General features: G+C 44.6%; 1 protein-coding gene across 1 annotated transcript in view; it reads left to right on the forward strand.

The window, feature by feature from the left end:
- Positions 1–6: 6 nt before the first annotated feature.
- LOC137249796 (myoneurin-like) overlaps positions 7–16,561 on the forward strand; it is a 28,268-nt gene continuing 11,713 nt past the window's right edge. Inside the window, exons 1-3 of the mRNA XM_067781710.1 lie at positions 7–53; positions 231–344; positions 428–496. Coding sequence (XP_067637811.1) covers positions 279–344; positions 428–496 — 135 coding nt within the window. The 5' untranslated portion in view covers positions 7–53; positions 231–278. The remainder of the gene's footprint in view (positions 54–230; positions 345–427; positions 497–16,561) is intronic.

The raw sequence follows: 16,561 nt of genomic DNA on the forward strand, positions 1-16,561 counted from the left end.
GAAATAAAACGCACGAAAAAAAGTTTCCAGATTTGTGTATTGTTTTTTTCCGGGTGAGTAGCGACTGGCAATTTGTTATGGGATTTTTAAGTAGGGGAGAGCAATTATTCTTAAACTTTTGCAAACTTTAATATAGATATTGAAAAAGGAAATATTATTATATCGATCCACGATATGGAACTTCTAATACAAGTTTGTTTAATATTTCAAATATTTATTTTAATTAACAGGGCATTATAAATGCAGAACTAAATAATGGTGTTGATGTTAAAGCGGAGATGTTATCAAACTCAGAAGACGTCTTGCAAAATGGCGCGAAATTAGCGCATAAAAACGAGGCAAAAGTAAGCTAAACCTGATATTATGATACATTTAAATAAACTATATAATAACAGTTTTGTCGTTGTTTTATTTTTTTTTACAATAGAATAATACCGGTTTTGATGTCGACGATTTGGATATAGAAAACAATACGGTTAAAGCCGATAAGAACCAAGTAAGTGTACATATGTATTGTGGCGAATTTTAGCATCATTAAGCTGTTAGGTAATAAAAGCACAACAACAAAAACATTAAATCAAGCTAAACTTGTGTACATCAATCATCATTTATACACATACATAGAAGGCGAAGAAGAGATAACTCACTCACACGCATATATGTAGTTCAATTACTAAACGGGATATACAGTAGTTCTAGAAGGCGAAACGTCTAGACTTTAGTAGAAATATGTGAATGAAGCAACGGAGAGTATAAAAGCAGCGCAAGCTGAGTAGTGAGTAATAAGTTTTGATTTGAACATTTTGCAATACAGAGTTTAGCGATTCGATCGTTAGCAGAAGGTTTCAAATAAGCGGAATTTCTCCAAATTCGATACAATTGGTGTCAGAAGAGGAATTGTTGAATAAATTCCAGAGGACAACAAGGACATGGCCAAGTTTAATGAATTGAAGATCCTGCAACTGAAAGAGGAGTTGGAAGCCCGAGGATTGAATACTACTGGCAATAAATCCGGGCTACAGACACGACTAAGGGAAGCAATGGAATTGGAAGGAATAGACGTTGATGAACACACTTTTCATCCTGATGTGGAAGAGGCAACAACAAAAATGGAAGAGATAGTTACGCACGGCTAGAACAACAAAAACAACACACTTTTCATCCTGATGTGGAAGAGGCTACAACAAAAATGGAAGAGACAATTACGCAGACATTTACGAGCACAGACTTGAACAAGATATTGTCTGCTATATCTGCACAAACATCGACGGTAACATCGAAGATTAAAGCAGAAGAAACGCGTATTTCAGAAATGTCGACACAGATTACATCCAAGATGGAAACTCAACTGGAAGAACAGAAAACATATTTGGCATCCCAACTGGAATCGCAGGAGACGTATACCATCCAAGATGGAAACACAACTAGAATCCCAGGAGACTCGTATAACAACCAAGATCGAAACACAGTTAGAAGAACAGAAGACATATATGGCCGAGCGGTTGAAAGCACAAGAGGATCGCATATCCTCACAGCTGTCAGAACAGGAAGCAAGGGTATCATCAACACTGGAAGCGCAGGATGCAAAAATTGCTCAATTTCAGGCAGAAGTCTATGATTTAAAAGGTCGTATGGAGCAGTTACAACTAAATCGCCCAGCTGTTCCAGCGAGCAATACGGAGGTAAAAACTATCTTTGACGGCTCTGTTCTTTTCCAGGTATTTAAGCTTCAATTTGAGAACACGTCAGCAGTGAACAACTGGAATGCGGATGATAAAGTTGCTGCACTGTTCGTGGCATTGAAAGGATCTGCTGCTGAAATCCTACAGACTATTGTTGTTGTTGTTGTAGCAACGCTCGCCCACCTAATAGCCGCGACCGATCACAAATTGTCATCAATATCCTCTAACGGGAGTCCAAGGAAACTTGCCGTTTCAACAGGGGTGAACCATAAGGAAAGGGGTGTTAGAGGCGTTGGTTCCACATTACAATTAAAGAGATGGTTGGTGTCATGTGGGGACACATTGTATGTCGGAGTTGATTCTGGATAGGTAAGAGTTTAACCTGTTACAGTATCCAGAACGAAGTTGAGCAGGAGTAACACGCGTTTCCCTGGGGAGTATGCGTTCCTCTTCCGCGAGTTTTGGATAATTTTCTTTAAGTACTGGATTCACCGGGCAATTCCCGGCATAAAGGTCCGACGCCTGTTTATGGAGTTCACCAAGGACCTGCTTGTGTTTTTTCACTTCATACGGCTTGGTTCTCAGGTGCCGTATTTCCTCAAAATGCTTACGGAGATGACTCCTTAAGCCCCTAAGCGGTGCTGGTTCATCAATCAGATGTCTGTTGGGATGCCCAGGTTTCTGGGTATTCAACAAGAACTGTTTGGTCAGCATCTCATTTCTCTCCCTGATGCGGAGTATTCTCGCCTCATTATGCAGATGGTGTTCTGGGGACATAAGAAGACAGCCCGTTGCGATTCTGAGAGCGGTATTTTGGCAGGCCTGTAGTTTCTTCCAGTGGGTGATTTTTAGGCTGGGCGACCATATGGGTGACGCGCAGCACGTAATCGGCTGGCTAATTGCTTTGTATGTAGTCATGAGCGTTTCTTTATCTTTTCCCCAGGTACTGACAGCGAGGGATTTGAGGATTTCGTTACGGTTCTGAATTATCGGAACAATTGCAGCTGCGTGCTCACCAAAATGTAGATCCTGATCAAACGTCACACCCAAGATTTTGGGGTGTAGGACAGTCGGTAGCGTAGTGCCATCGACGTGGATGTTCAAAATGGTCGACATTTGAGACGTCCATGTTGTAAATAAGGTCGCGGAAGATTTAGTCGGTGATAATGCCAGGTTTCGCGAGAGATCAGGGAGGTAGCCGTTTATTTTATTACATAGCGCATCGATCTTTGGGCCTGGACCTGTGGCCATTATTGTGCAGTCATCGGCGTAGGAAACGATTGTGACTCCTTCCGGTGGTGAAGGTAGCTTAGATATGTAGAAATTAAACAAAAGTGGGGATAGGACACCACCCTGTGGAACCCCTTGTTCAATTCTCCTTCGTTTTGATGTTTCGTTTCTAAATTGCACCGATGCCTGCCGACCACCCAGATAATTTGCGGTCCACCTTTTAAGACATGGGGGAAGGGTAGACCCTTCCAGGTCTTGCAGTAACGAGCCATGGTTGACCGTATCAAAAGCTTTTGATAGGTCTAGCGCTACGAGTACTGTTCTATGGTGGGGGTATTGATTTAAACCGCAATTTATCTGGGTGCTAATGGCATTTAGCGCGGTGGTAGTGCTATGGAGTTTTCTGAAGCCATGCTGATGAGGGGCTAGCTGCAAATTTGCTTGGAAATAAGGGAGCAAAATGGCTTCAAGCGTCTTTGCCACTGGCGATAGGAGAGATATCGGACGATACGACTCACCTATGTTAGCTGGTTTCCCAGGCTTTAGTAGCGGGACCACCTTGGCCATTTCTCGGGTATGACAAAGATGGAAAGAGACAGGTTGAAGACATGCGCTAAATATTTGAAACCCTCTTTCCCTAGGCTTTTAAGCATCGGCATGGCTATGCCGTCTGGGCCCACTGCTTTGGATGGTTTAGCACGACCAATGGCGTCCTCAACCTCTTTAGCGGTGATGGTGATTGGTGACGCGCTGAATTTGTGTTTATGTGCGTGTCTATTGGCTCTCCGTCTATCTTTGTCGAACGTAGGATGCATTATATATTGTCGGCAGAAAGCGCTCGCGCATTCTTTCGCATCCCACAGCACTTTGTCGCCAGAGGCGATGGAAACTTTGTCTTTGTGCTTATTCGGATTCGATAGGGACTTTACGGTGGACCAAAGTTTACCCACACCGGTAGAGAGATTACAGCCTCTTAGGTGCTCCTCCCATTTCGCCCGCTTGTGTTCATCCACAAGCAATCTGATGCGTTGGTTTATATCCCTTATTTGGGGGTCGCCTGGATCAAGCTGTCTTATAAGGTCACGTTCTTTTTCTAAGTTTGCGGCCTCCGCCGGGAAGACTATTCCCGAGGGAGAGCGGAACAACTCTCTCACAAAGAAATCTATTTGTACTATGGCACTGTTGTGAATATTTGCACTGCATTACCGGCAGTTGGTACCATTCGCCAGATGGCAGTGCAAGTTGATAGATCAGCTGATTTCTGTTTATATTTGATAAGAGACTTTTATATAGGTTGCGCAAGATGCGCACGGGTCCGACTCGTATATATTAGCCGTGTTTTTAACACGCGTATATCCGTTTACGCTTAAGCTTTATATGGACTGCTAAGCGACAAACTTTAAATACACCTCTGAAATTGCTGCGCATAAATTTTGTCCTACTAAATTTCAATACGCATTATACTCAGATGTAACTGAAATATGTGTCTTTGTTTCACCCTCTACATTAATTCTATGTATTCTATCTGTGTCCACAATTCATCGCAACTGATTCAGTTATATGTTATACCCTATGGCCATCAGAGAGTTGTGTCTCCGCTTTTCGGTACACCCTTTTGCTGTAGCTAGTTGTTTAAACACAGCCGCTAGATGGGTCTCCTAAGCATTATCTAAGCGAGGATAGGCGTTTTTACCACGCGCAAACGAAACGTATACGCGTGTAAAAAAACACGGCTATTATTTCTAATTGCTGTTTTTATGTACAGGTCCCTTTTTCGCTCTTATTTGGAATCCAAATCTATAAATAAAGTATTGGTTGTAAATATGGAGATGCGAGCTATTAGCGAGCTTTAGGCAATTTTGGTCGTAGTGCTTTTATTTAGCTATATTTTATTAAAATAATTTGTTAAAAAACGATTGTGAGCACACAAAGAAATCCATTTTTACTATGGCACTGTTGTGAATATTTGCACTGCATTACCTACCACTCTACCGGTAGATTCGCCAGATGCAAGCTGTAAGTTTTAATTGATTGATAGAAAAGCTGAATTCTGTTGATATTTGATAAGAGACGCACAAACACATGCAGATATCTTATCTGAGATGCTCCCAAAAGTATGCAATTATAATTGTGGAAGTGTCGCTCACAAATACACGCGCATATGAGAGAAGCTATAAAATCATGCATCTTTAGTTACAGCTGAGTAATTTTATAACTGATAACTAACTAGCAAATTCTGTAAATAGAAAAGCCTAGAAATATGCAACGAGGAAATCACAAAGTATAAACGGCAGCAACAGTAGAGGCGCGACAATCAGTTTGATGTAAGACGCTATCTGGCGAGCAATAGTAGTGTTATTTTGGAAGTACTTTAATAAAGGCCATTTTGCATTATTGAATAGTGGAGGTATTTATTCAACAGTTTAGTGATTTGAACGTTAGCAGAAGTTGCAAATAAGGGGAATTGCAGTAAATTCGTTACAATTGGTGTCAGAAGAGGAATTGTTGAATAAATTCCAGAGGACAACAAGGACATGGCAAACTTAAGTGAATTAAGGATCCAGCAATTGAAAAAGGAGTTGGAGAACCGTGGATTGAATACAACCGGCAATAAGATCGAACTTCAAGCACGGCTACGAGAGGTAATGGAGTCGCAAGGAATTGATGTGGACGAATATGTCTTTTATCCTGATGGGGACGATACAACAACAAAAATTGAAGAGAAAAACGAAACATCGCAGACAGTTACGAGCACAGACTTGAACATGATTTTGGCTGCAATATCTGCTCAAACATCGACAATGGCATCCCAACTGGAAGAACAAAAGACAAATATAAAATCTCAACTGGCAGAACAGAAGACATATATTTCGCTTCCCAAGGCCGTCGGTTCTATTTACCGGAGCGACTGGGGATTTTTTCCGACCAAGGACTGCCATTTCAGTGTAACCCCATTTAATTTGTTGCGTCCCTCCCACAAATTGTCATCCTCCCAGCAGCTCCTTGCAGCGGGACTGCTCCATATTCTCTTGCTCCGGGATGGTATCGAACCCAATCCGGGTCCGTCTCCTGACCCCGGTTCTGAGAAATGGTTTCGCTGCATCTGCCAGAAAAGAATCTTTTTAGGACGGTCATACTCTTGTCAGTGTGTCTCGTTTAAGGGATGGTTGCATCGGACAGGTTGTTCTGGGCTAGACCCCAAAACCAGGCGTCCACGTAACTTTTATAAATCTTTTGTGGATCCTTGCTGTTCACGTCCTAGGACGTCCCGTAGTCTGCGCCTTAGCGCCCCCGCTACCTTCCAGCAGCCCCGCTGCTCAGCCAGCCACAACAAGTACCCGCTGGTCTCCGCGTCGGCAACCCCCCAACGGGTTTCATTGCGCCATGTTGCCAGGCCGCATACCCAAATACACCGGCTACTTCAATGCCTACCCAAGGACGTCTAGTCCCAGGGCCACAACAGCAATCGCGTTCTGGCCTTCCACAACCCAGGCGTAGTCACCCGTCACTTACTCCCAGAGTGACGACGTCTCCCCCTATGCACTTCAGAATTCTGCAGTTAAACTGTAATGGATTAACTGGGAAGATCACGCAGATAGTCGACTTCATGAAGCGGCACAACATCCGCATTGCTGCGATTCAAGAGACTAAACTCACAGCAAGATCTGCATTCCAGACCTGGTCTGGGTATAATGTCCACAGAAAAGATCTCGAGAGCGGAAATGGAGGCGGCCTCGCGTTTATCATACACCACACTGCGCAATATCATATATTTGATCCCGACATCGACCGCAGGGACAGTGTCTTAGAACGTCAAGGATTATCTGTCCGGTCGGGCGATGCAAATCTAGAAATCATCAACATCTGCATCCCTCCTGTCACCTTTTTCCCCAGTGGATACCGCCCTGATATCAGTGGCGTACTCACTGGAAACAATCGCATTATCTTAGGCGTTTCCAATGCCCATCACGATCTATGGCATTCAGACTTGCGGGTGGACAGTAGGGGTGAGATGTTAGCGGATCATATAGAAGAAACGACGTTCTGCATAATAAACGGGGACGCCCCCACACGTATGGTAGGAAGCTGTCAAAGTTCGCCGGATATTTCTATCGTGAGCGCAGAACTCGTGAACTGCGTCAACTGGCAGCCGATGGCAACATTGGCATATGCTTATTTCGCTCGAGCGTTCCGCCGACTTCATCGTTGCTGAAAAACGCACTTTCATTAACTTTAAAAAAGGAAAGTGGGACGAATACAAATCCTTTACAGACAATCGCTTTGCTGCCCTCCCTATACCAACTGATGCCCGCCAAAGGGAGCGTGCTTTCCACAAGGTCATTGAATCCGCCTCGGCTCGTTTCATTCCCGCCGGTAGAATTCCCGAAATTCGGCCCACTTCCCGGCAGAGGCCGCAAGTTTAGCGAGAGAACGTGACCTTATAAGACAGCGCGATCCCGGCGGCCCCCAAATAAGGGATATAAACCAACGCATCAGATTGCTTGTGGATGAACACAAGCGGACGACTGTCCACTGCAAATTCCCTATCGAATCCACCTAGGCACAATGACAAAGTTTCCATCGCCTTTGGCGACAAAGTGCTGTCGGATGCGAAAATATGCGCGAGCGCTTTCTGCCGACAATACATAATGCATTCTACGGTCGACCAAAATAGACGGAGGGCCAACAGACACGCACGTAAACATAATTTCAGCACGTCACCAATTACCATCACCGCCAAAGAGGTTGAGGATGCCATCGGTCATGCTAAACCATCCAAAGCAGTGGGCCCAGACGGCATAGCCATGCCGATGCTTAAAAGCCTAGGGAAAGAGGGTTTCAAATATTCAGCACATATCTTCAACCTGTCTCTTTCCACCTTTGTCATACCCGAAAAATGGAAAATGGCCAAGGTGGTCCCGCTACTGAAGCCTGGGAAACCAATTAACATAGGAGAGTCATATCGCCCGATATCTCTCCTATCGCCAGTAGCCAAGACGCTTGAAGCCATTTTGCTCCCCTACTTCAAAGCAAATTTGCAGCTAGCCTGTCATCGGCATGACTTTAGAAAACTCCATAGCACCACCACCGCGCTAAATGCCATTAGCACCCAGATAAATTGTGGTTTAAATCAGCCCCACCATAGAACAGTACTCGTAGCGCTAGACCTATCAAAAGCTTTTGATACGGTCAACCATGGCACGTTACTGCAAGACTTGGAAGGGTCTACCCTTCCCCCATGTCTTAAAAGGTGGACCGCAAATTATCTGGGTCGTCGGTAGGCATCGGTGCAATTCGGAAACGAAATATTAAAGCCAAGAAGAATTAAAAGAGGGGTGCCACAGGGTGGTGTCCTATCCCAACTTTTGTTAAATTTTTACATATCAAAACTACTTTCGCCACCGGAAGAAGTTACTATCGTTTCTTACGCCGATGACTGCACAATAATGGCCACAGGCCCGGGCCCATAGATCGATTAGCTTTGCAACAGAATAAACGGCTACCTCCCTGATCTGTCCAGTTTTTTCGCCTCGCGAAACCTGGCATTATCACCGACTAAATCATCCGCGACCTTATTTACAACTTGGACGTCCCAAATGTCGACCATTTTGAACATCCACGTCGATGGCACTACGCTACCGACTGTCCTACACCCAAAAATCTTGGGTGTGACGTTTGATCAGGATCTACATTTTGGTGAGCACGCAGCCGCAATTGTTCCGAAAATCCAGAGCCGTAATAAAATCCTCAAATCCCTTGCTGGCAGTACTTGGGGAAAAGACAAAGAAACGCTCATTACCACATACAAAGCAATTGGCCAGCCGTTTGCGTGCTACGCGTCACCCATATGGTCGCCAAGCCTAAAAACTACCCACTGGAAGAAATTACAGGCCTGCCAAAATGCTCTCAGAATCGCCACGGGCTGTCTTCTTATGTCCCCAGAACACCATCTGCATAATGAGGCGAGAATACTCCCCATCAGGGAGAGAAATGAGATGCTGACCAAACAGTTTCTGTTGAATACCCAGAAACCTGGGCATCCCAACAGACATCTGATTGACGAACCAGCACCGCCTAGGGGCCTAAGGAGTCATCTCCGTAAGCATTTTGAGGAAATACGGCACCTGAGAACCCAGCCGTATGAAGCGAAAAAACACAAGCAGGTCCTTGGTGAACTCCATAGACAGGCGTCGGACCTTTATGTCGGGAATTGCCCGGTGAATCCAGTACTTGAAGAAAAATATCCAGAACTCGCGGAATAGGAACGCATACTCCCCATGTAAACGCGTGTCACTCTTGCTCAACTTCGTTCTGGATACTGTAACAGGTTAAACTCTTACCTATCCAGAATCAACCCCGACATACAAAATGTATGCCCCGCTTGCAATGTGTCCCCACATGACACCAACCATCTCTTTAATTGTAATGTGGAACCAACGCCTCTAACACCCCTTTCCTTATGGTCCACCCCTGTTGAAACGGCAAGTTTCCTTGGACTCCCGTTAGAGGATATTGATGACAATTTGTGATCGGTCGCGGCTATTAGGTGGGGCGAGCATTGCTACAACAACAACAACAACTCGGAACAAGACCACGGAAGTCAGCGGTAAAGGTTGATGGATCGAATGGGCCAAATAAAGCGAAATCAAAAGGACCTGCGAGAGAAACACTGGCATTGACAAAACCAAAGGGACGCACGAAAACGAAGGAAAGAATTTCCCAGGAGGAATGCGAGGGTAGTTTCAAGCCAGGGCGCACCACTGTTGTGAAACGTGGGAACGATACTGATTATGCGAAGCCAATCCGTCAAGCGCAAGCTCTGCGAAGTAGTTCATTGGCCAAAGAACAGAGTCCGAGGGAACCATCCAGGATAATGGGTAGTAAGATGAAACGCAGGTACGATGAGAACAATAATTCGGAGGGTTTCTTGGCGGGAGATTTGGTACTGTTATACAACCCTCACAGGCGGAAAGGTGTTCCATCCAAATTTCGGTGCAGTTGGGAAGGCCCGTACAAAGTTGTGAAGAAGATCAGTGATACCATGTATCGCATACACACTACCGGGAAACCACGAAATAGAAGAGTGGTACATTTGGAGAGCTTAACGGCGTTTAGATCGAGAGATTTGTCTGATCGGGAATTATTTGGAGGGCAGTGTGACGAATATTAGCAACACTAAGGGATACTATCATCTCTAAGCCGATGCTAAGCAGTGACTTGTATGCACATCAATAGATCAATCATTATGTCTACACATATGTACGTACACGCAGCGGAGAAGAGACGCACAAAAGCATGCAGATATCTTATCTGAGATGCTCCCAAAAGTATGCAATTATAATTGTGGAAGTGTCGCTCACAAATACACGCGCATATGAGAGAAGCTATATAATCATGCATCTGTGGTTACAGCTGAGTAATTTTATAACTGATAACTAACTAGCAAGTTCTGGAAATAGAAAAGCCTAGAAATATGCAACGAGGAAGTCACAGAGTATAAAAGGCAGCAACAGTAGAGGCGCGACAATCAGTTTGATGTAAGACGCTATCTGGCGAGCAATAGTAGTGTTATTTTGGAAGTACTTTAATAAAGGCCATTTTGCATTATTGAATAGTGGAGTTATTTATTCAACAGTTTAGTGATTCGAACGTTAGCAGATGATTGCAAATAAGGGGAATTGCAGTAAATTCGTTACAGTATTGTTAAAATCTATTTAATAGATTAAATGTGAGCAGCCAGTTAAGCGAACATTTTAAAATATGTAAATAATGCAATATCCCAGTCGTCTACAAATATGTTTGAAAAACACTATTGAGCAAATAATTTAAGGAATGGAACACCGATTTAACAGGTGATCGAGACCATTTACACGCTTTCCAAGGCAGTCGGTTCTATGTACCGGAGCGACTCGGGATTTTTCCCGAACAAGGACTGTCATTTCAGTGTGACCCCATTTAACTTGTTTCGTCCCTCCTACAAATTGTCATCCGGGTCCGTCTCCTGACCCCGTTCCTGAGAAATGGTTTTGCTGCATCTGCCGGAAAAGAATCTTTTTCGGACGGTCATACTCTGTTCAGTGTGTCTCGTGCAAGGGATGGTTGCATCGGACAGGTTGTTCTGGGCTTGATCCCAAAACCCGACGTCCACGTAACTTTTATGAATATTTTGTGGCTCCTTGCTGTTCACGCCCAAGGGCGTCCCGTAGTATACGCCTAAGCGCCCCCCCCCCCCCCCCCCCACTACCTTCCAGCAGCCCCGCTGCTCAGCAAGCCACAACAAGTACCCGCTGCTGCTCGCGCCCCACGGCGCCAACAACTCAAACAGCTGATACCACTCATAACTACTACCTTCGTAGTAGAGTTGGTAGCAATGCTGAGCATCAGCCCCTGCCCCCGTCTTCTCCCCCCTCTTTTCCGGCAGCAATCGTGCAGGTCAGGGAAACAGACTCTTAGTCCCTACCTCCGTTTGCACCGTCTGCCAGCACAGAATATATAGGTTTGCGACATCCGCCCAATGCAGCTCCTGCCTTGGGTGGTGCCACTTTCCTAGATGTTCTGGTCTCCGCGACGGCAACCCCCCGACGGGTTTCATCGCGCCATGTTGCCAGGTCGCAAACCCAAATCATCCAGGTACCCCAATGCTTGCCCCAGGACGCCCAGTCCCAGGGCCACAACAGCAATTGCGTCCTGGCCTTCCACAACCCAGGCATAGTCACCTGTCACTTACCCCCAGAGTGGTGGCGTCTCCCCTTATGCACTTCAGAATTCTGCAGTTAAACTGTAATGGACTAACTGGGAAGATTACGGAGATAGTCGATTTCATGAAGCGGCACAACATCCGCATTGCTGCGATTCAAGAGACTAAACTCACAGCAAGATCTGCATAGCAGACCTGCTCTGGGTATAATGTCCACAGGAAAGACCGCGAGAGCGGAAATGGAGGCGGCCTCGCGTTTATCATACACCACTCTGTGCAATATTATATATTTGATCCTGGCATCGACCGCAGGGACAATGTCTTAGAACGTCAAGGTCTATCTGTCCCGTCAGGATGCAAACCTAGAAATCATCAACATCTACATCCCTCCTGCCACCTGTTGCCCCAGTGGATACCGCCCTAAAATCAGGGCCTTACTCACTGGCAACAATCGCATTATCTTAGGCGATTTCAATGCCCATCATGATCTATAGCATTCAAACTTGCGGGCGGACAGTAGGGGTGAGATGTTGGCGGATCAAATAGAAGAAACGACGTTCTGCACAATAAACGGAGACGCCCCCACACGTATGGTAGGAAGCTGTCACAGCTCGCCAGATATCTCAATCGTGAGCGCAGAACTCGTAAACTGCGTCAACTGGCAGCCGATGGTAACATTGGCATCCGACCATCTGCCCATACTTATTTCGCTCGAGCGTACCGCCGACTTCATCGTCACTGAAAAACGCACTTTCATAAACTTCAAAAAAAAAAGTGGGAAGAATATAAATCCTTTACAGACAACCGCTTTGCTGCCTTCCCTATCCCGACTGATGCCCGCCAAGGGGAGCGTGCCTTCCGTAAGGTCATTGAATCCGCCTCGGCACTTTTCATTCCCGCCGGGAGAATTCCCGAAATCCGGCCCCCCTTCCCGGCGGAGGCCGCAAACTTAGCGAGATAACGTGACCTTATAAGACAGCTTGATCCAGGCGACCCCCAAATAAGGGACATAAACCAACGCATCAGATTGCTTGTGGATGAACACAAGCGGGCGAAATGGGAGGAGCACCTAAGAGGTTGTAACCTCTACCGGTGTGGGTAAACTTTGGTCCACCGTAAAGTCCCTATCGAATCCGACTAAGCACAAAGACAAAGTTTCCATCGCCTTTGGCGACAAAGTGCTGTCGGACGCGAAAAAATGCGCAAGCGCTTTCTGCCGGCAATATATAATGCATCCTACGGTCGACAAAGATAGACGGAGAGCCAATAGACACGCACATAAACACAAATTCAGCGCGTCACCAATCACCATCACCGCTAAAGAGGTTGGGGACGCCATTGGTCGTGCTAAACCATCCAAAGCAGTGTACCCAGACGGCATAGCCATGCCGATGCTTAAAATCCTAGGGAAAAAGGGTTTCAAATATTTAGCGCATGTCTTCAACCTGTCTCTTTCCACCTTTGTCATACCCAAGAAATGGAAAATGGCCAAGGTGGTCCCGCTACTGGTAAACCAGCTAACATAGGTGAGTCGTATCGTCCGAAATCTCTCCTATCGCCAGTGGCAAAGACGCTTGAAGCCTTTTTGCTCCCTTATTTCCAAGCAAATTTGCAGCTAGCCCCTCATCAGCATGGCTTCAGAAAACTCCATAGCACTACCACCGCGCTAAATGCCATTAGCACCCAGATAAATTGCGGTTTAAATCAATACCCGCACCATAGAACAGTACTAGTAGCGCTAGACCTATCATAAGCTTTTGATACGGTCAACCATGGCTCGTTACTGCAAGACCTGGAAGGGTCTACCCTTCCCCCATGTCTTAAAAGGTGGACCGCAAATTATCTGGGTGGTCGGCAGGTATCGGTGCAGTTTAGAAACGAAACATCAAAACCAAGGAGAATTAAACAAGGGGTGCCACAGGGTGGTGTCCTATCCCCACTTTTGTTTAATTTCTACATATCTAAGCTACATTCACCACCGGAAGGAGTTGCAATCGTTTCCTACGCCGATGACTGCACAATAATGGCCACAGGCCCAGGCCCAAAGATCGATGCGCTATGCAATAAAATAAACGGCTACCTCCCTGATCTCTCCAGTTTTTTCGCCTCGCGAAACCTGGAATTATCACCGACTAAATCTTCCGCGACCTTATTTACAACATGGACGTCTCAAATGTCGACCATTTTGAACATCCACGTCGATGGCACTACGCTACCGACTGTCCTACACCCCAAAATCTTGGGTGTGACGTTTGATCAGGATCTACATTTTGGTGAGCACGCAGCCGCAATTGTTCCGAGAATTCAGAGTCGTAATGAAATCCTCAAATCCCTCGCTGTCAGTACCTGGGGAAAAGATAAAGAAACGCTCATGACTACATACAAAGCAATTAGCCAGCCGATTAAGTGCTGCGCGTCACCCATATGGTCGCCCAGCCTAAAAATCACCCACTGGAAGAAACTACAGGCCTGCCAAAATACCGCTCTCAGAATCGCCACGGGCTGTCTTCTTATGTCCCCAGAACAGCATCTGTATAATGAGGCGAGAATACTCCCCATCAGGGAGAGAAATGAGATGCTGGCCAAACAGTTCATGTTGAATACCCAGAAACCTGGGCATCCCAACAGACATCTGATTGATGAACCAGCACCGCTTAGGGGCTTAAGGCGTCATCTCCGTAAGCATTTTGAGGATATACGGCACCTGAGAACCCAGCCGTATGAAGTGAAAAAACACGAGCAGGTCCTTGGTGAACTCCATAAACAGGCGTCGGACCTTTACGCCGGGAATTGCCCGGTGAATCCAGTACTTAAAGAAAATTATCCAAAACTCGCGGAAGAGGAACGCATACTCCCCAGGGAAACGCGTGTCACTCTTGCTCAACTTCGTTCTGGATACTGTAACAGGTTAAACTCTTACCTATCCAGAATCAACCCCGACATACAAAATGTATGCCCCGCTTGCAATGTGTCCCCACATGACACCAACCATCTCTTCAATTGTAATGTGGAACCAACGCCTCTAACACCCCTTTCCTTATGGTCCACCCCTGTTGAAACGGCAAGTTTCCTTGGACTCCCGTTAGAGGATATTGATGACAATTTGTGATCGGTCGCGGCTATTAGGTGGGGCGAGCATTGCTACAACAACAACAACAACAACAACCATTTACTATTGTTAACGTTTTTATCAAACATTCAGTACTTGTATGAGTTCTCCATGATTTAAATTAAATAACTTTGAAAAAGTTGTCCTCCATTTTTTCTGTGAATCACATCTAATCGGTCTATTTCCTAAAAGCTGCATTTGTATTAACTAATTTTTTTTCGTCAGTTATCGCAAATCAGTGGTAGCTGGCTCGACTGGCCACGCAATAGCCGAAATCGCCCAGGCGGTTAATCGCCAATTAATGATGAATAAGAGTTTTTATATGATAAGAGCCACCATTCGATACTTGGCAACAACAAAGCAGATGTTTTCTTAATGAAGTTTTGGTTGACTGTATCGTATACATATATTTATGTGGTGTAGTCACTTTGCGTAATTCCGATTTTTGAAAAGAGAAATAATTAATTGTTTAAATACAATCATTAAGATAAACACAAATACGCCAAATGTATAGAAGGCATTTTTATAAATTTATCGGACAAAAATACCAGCGACTACCTTGAGAAAACAATCGACGCTTCCCAAGGCAGCCGGTTCTATGTACCGGAGCGTCTCGGAATTTTTCTCGACCAAGGGCTGTAATTTTAGTGTAACCCCATTTAATTTGTTGCGTCCCTGGTCGCACCTATTGGATGAGGCGAAGTATACATGATACAAAAAATGAGGGTAGTTCCATTTAGTGTGACGTTAGCAACTTGACTTTTGCGGGGACAATTACAATTTCACCAAAAACTAAAGAATTTAAAAATTTTACGATTTTTTCTAATTTTTATGCACATCATATTAACGGATACGACTTAATTACGTTCATAATTATTTCATACAAAAAAGAAACAAATTAGCAGCATGTGTTGAAATATTTTAATACGAAATATCAGCCTAGAAAAGAAGGTTTTGAATAAGTTTTTCGAGCTCCCGAAAATTGCTTTGGTGGAAGAAACATGGATCGAAGTATGCAAAGCAAGGGAATATAGCCTTCTTAAGTGTCAGTACGTTTGCTCAGAACATGTTGACAAAACATAAACGTTTGTCAATTGATTGCCCAAAGGAGGTCCATATAAACCGACTCCGCAATTTCTAAAGAGTTTAGCATACTTAAACGAAATTTTTATGAAATTGAATGGTGATAAATTGGCTAAAAGTCCACATTTTTTATTTATTTTATAATTCAAGCGTAGCGCTTGAGGTGGGAATTGTTAAACCATTTTTTAGGGAGAACATTGCCCTGTAGCTCTGCAGGTTAGCCACTAGTTATGAGAGTTCGTTTTGCCCGTTGTACCAGGGGTCACCTTGGGTCTAGCCCCACCTATACACATTTGTGCCCTTTTAGTATTGACATGGATTTGGCGTCCCACAAACGTAACAAATTGAACAGCTACCTCACTGCAGACTTTGGAGGTACACTTTTTCAACATGCCTTGAAAAATATCCACTGTATAGGCATGATAATAGGGCCATGCTAGAGATCTCTTAAGCTAGCCCAATCAAAAAACGAGACCATACTAAATTGCATAATATTTAATGCTTATTTAATACGGTTTAATTAAAATATCGGTATAGCAACGCTTCTAGCAAAACAACAAACATTATGAAGCTTCAAAAATCCCCGAATACATCAAAATATTTTGAGTGGAACCACCTTTTTTATACCATGAAAGTATAGAGCATTGTGAACTTATACAAGTCGCGAATTTTTGAAAAAAACGTTCACAATAGTAAACAGCCTAGATCACCTGTTATATCGCTGTTCGAGTACTTAAATTATTTGCCCAATAGCGTTTT

This window comes from Eurosta solidaginis, chromosome 4 (genome assembly GCF_040869045.1).
Source record: "Eurosta solidaginis isolate ZX-2024a chromosome 4, ASM4086904v1, whole genome shotgun sequence".
Classification (NCBI taxonomy): domain Eukaryota; kingdom Metazoa; phylum Arthropoda; class Insecta; order Diptera; family Tephritidae; genus Eurosta; species Eurosta solidaginis.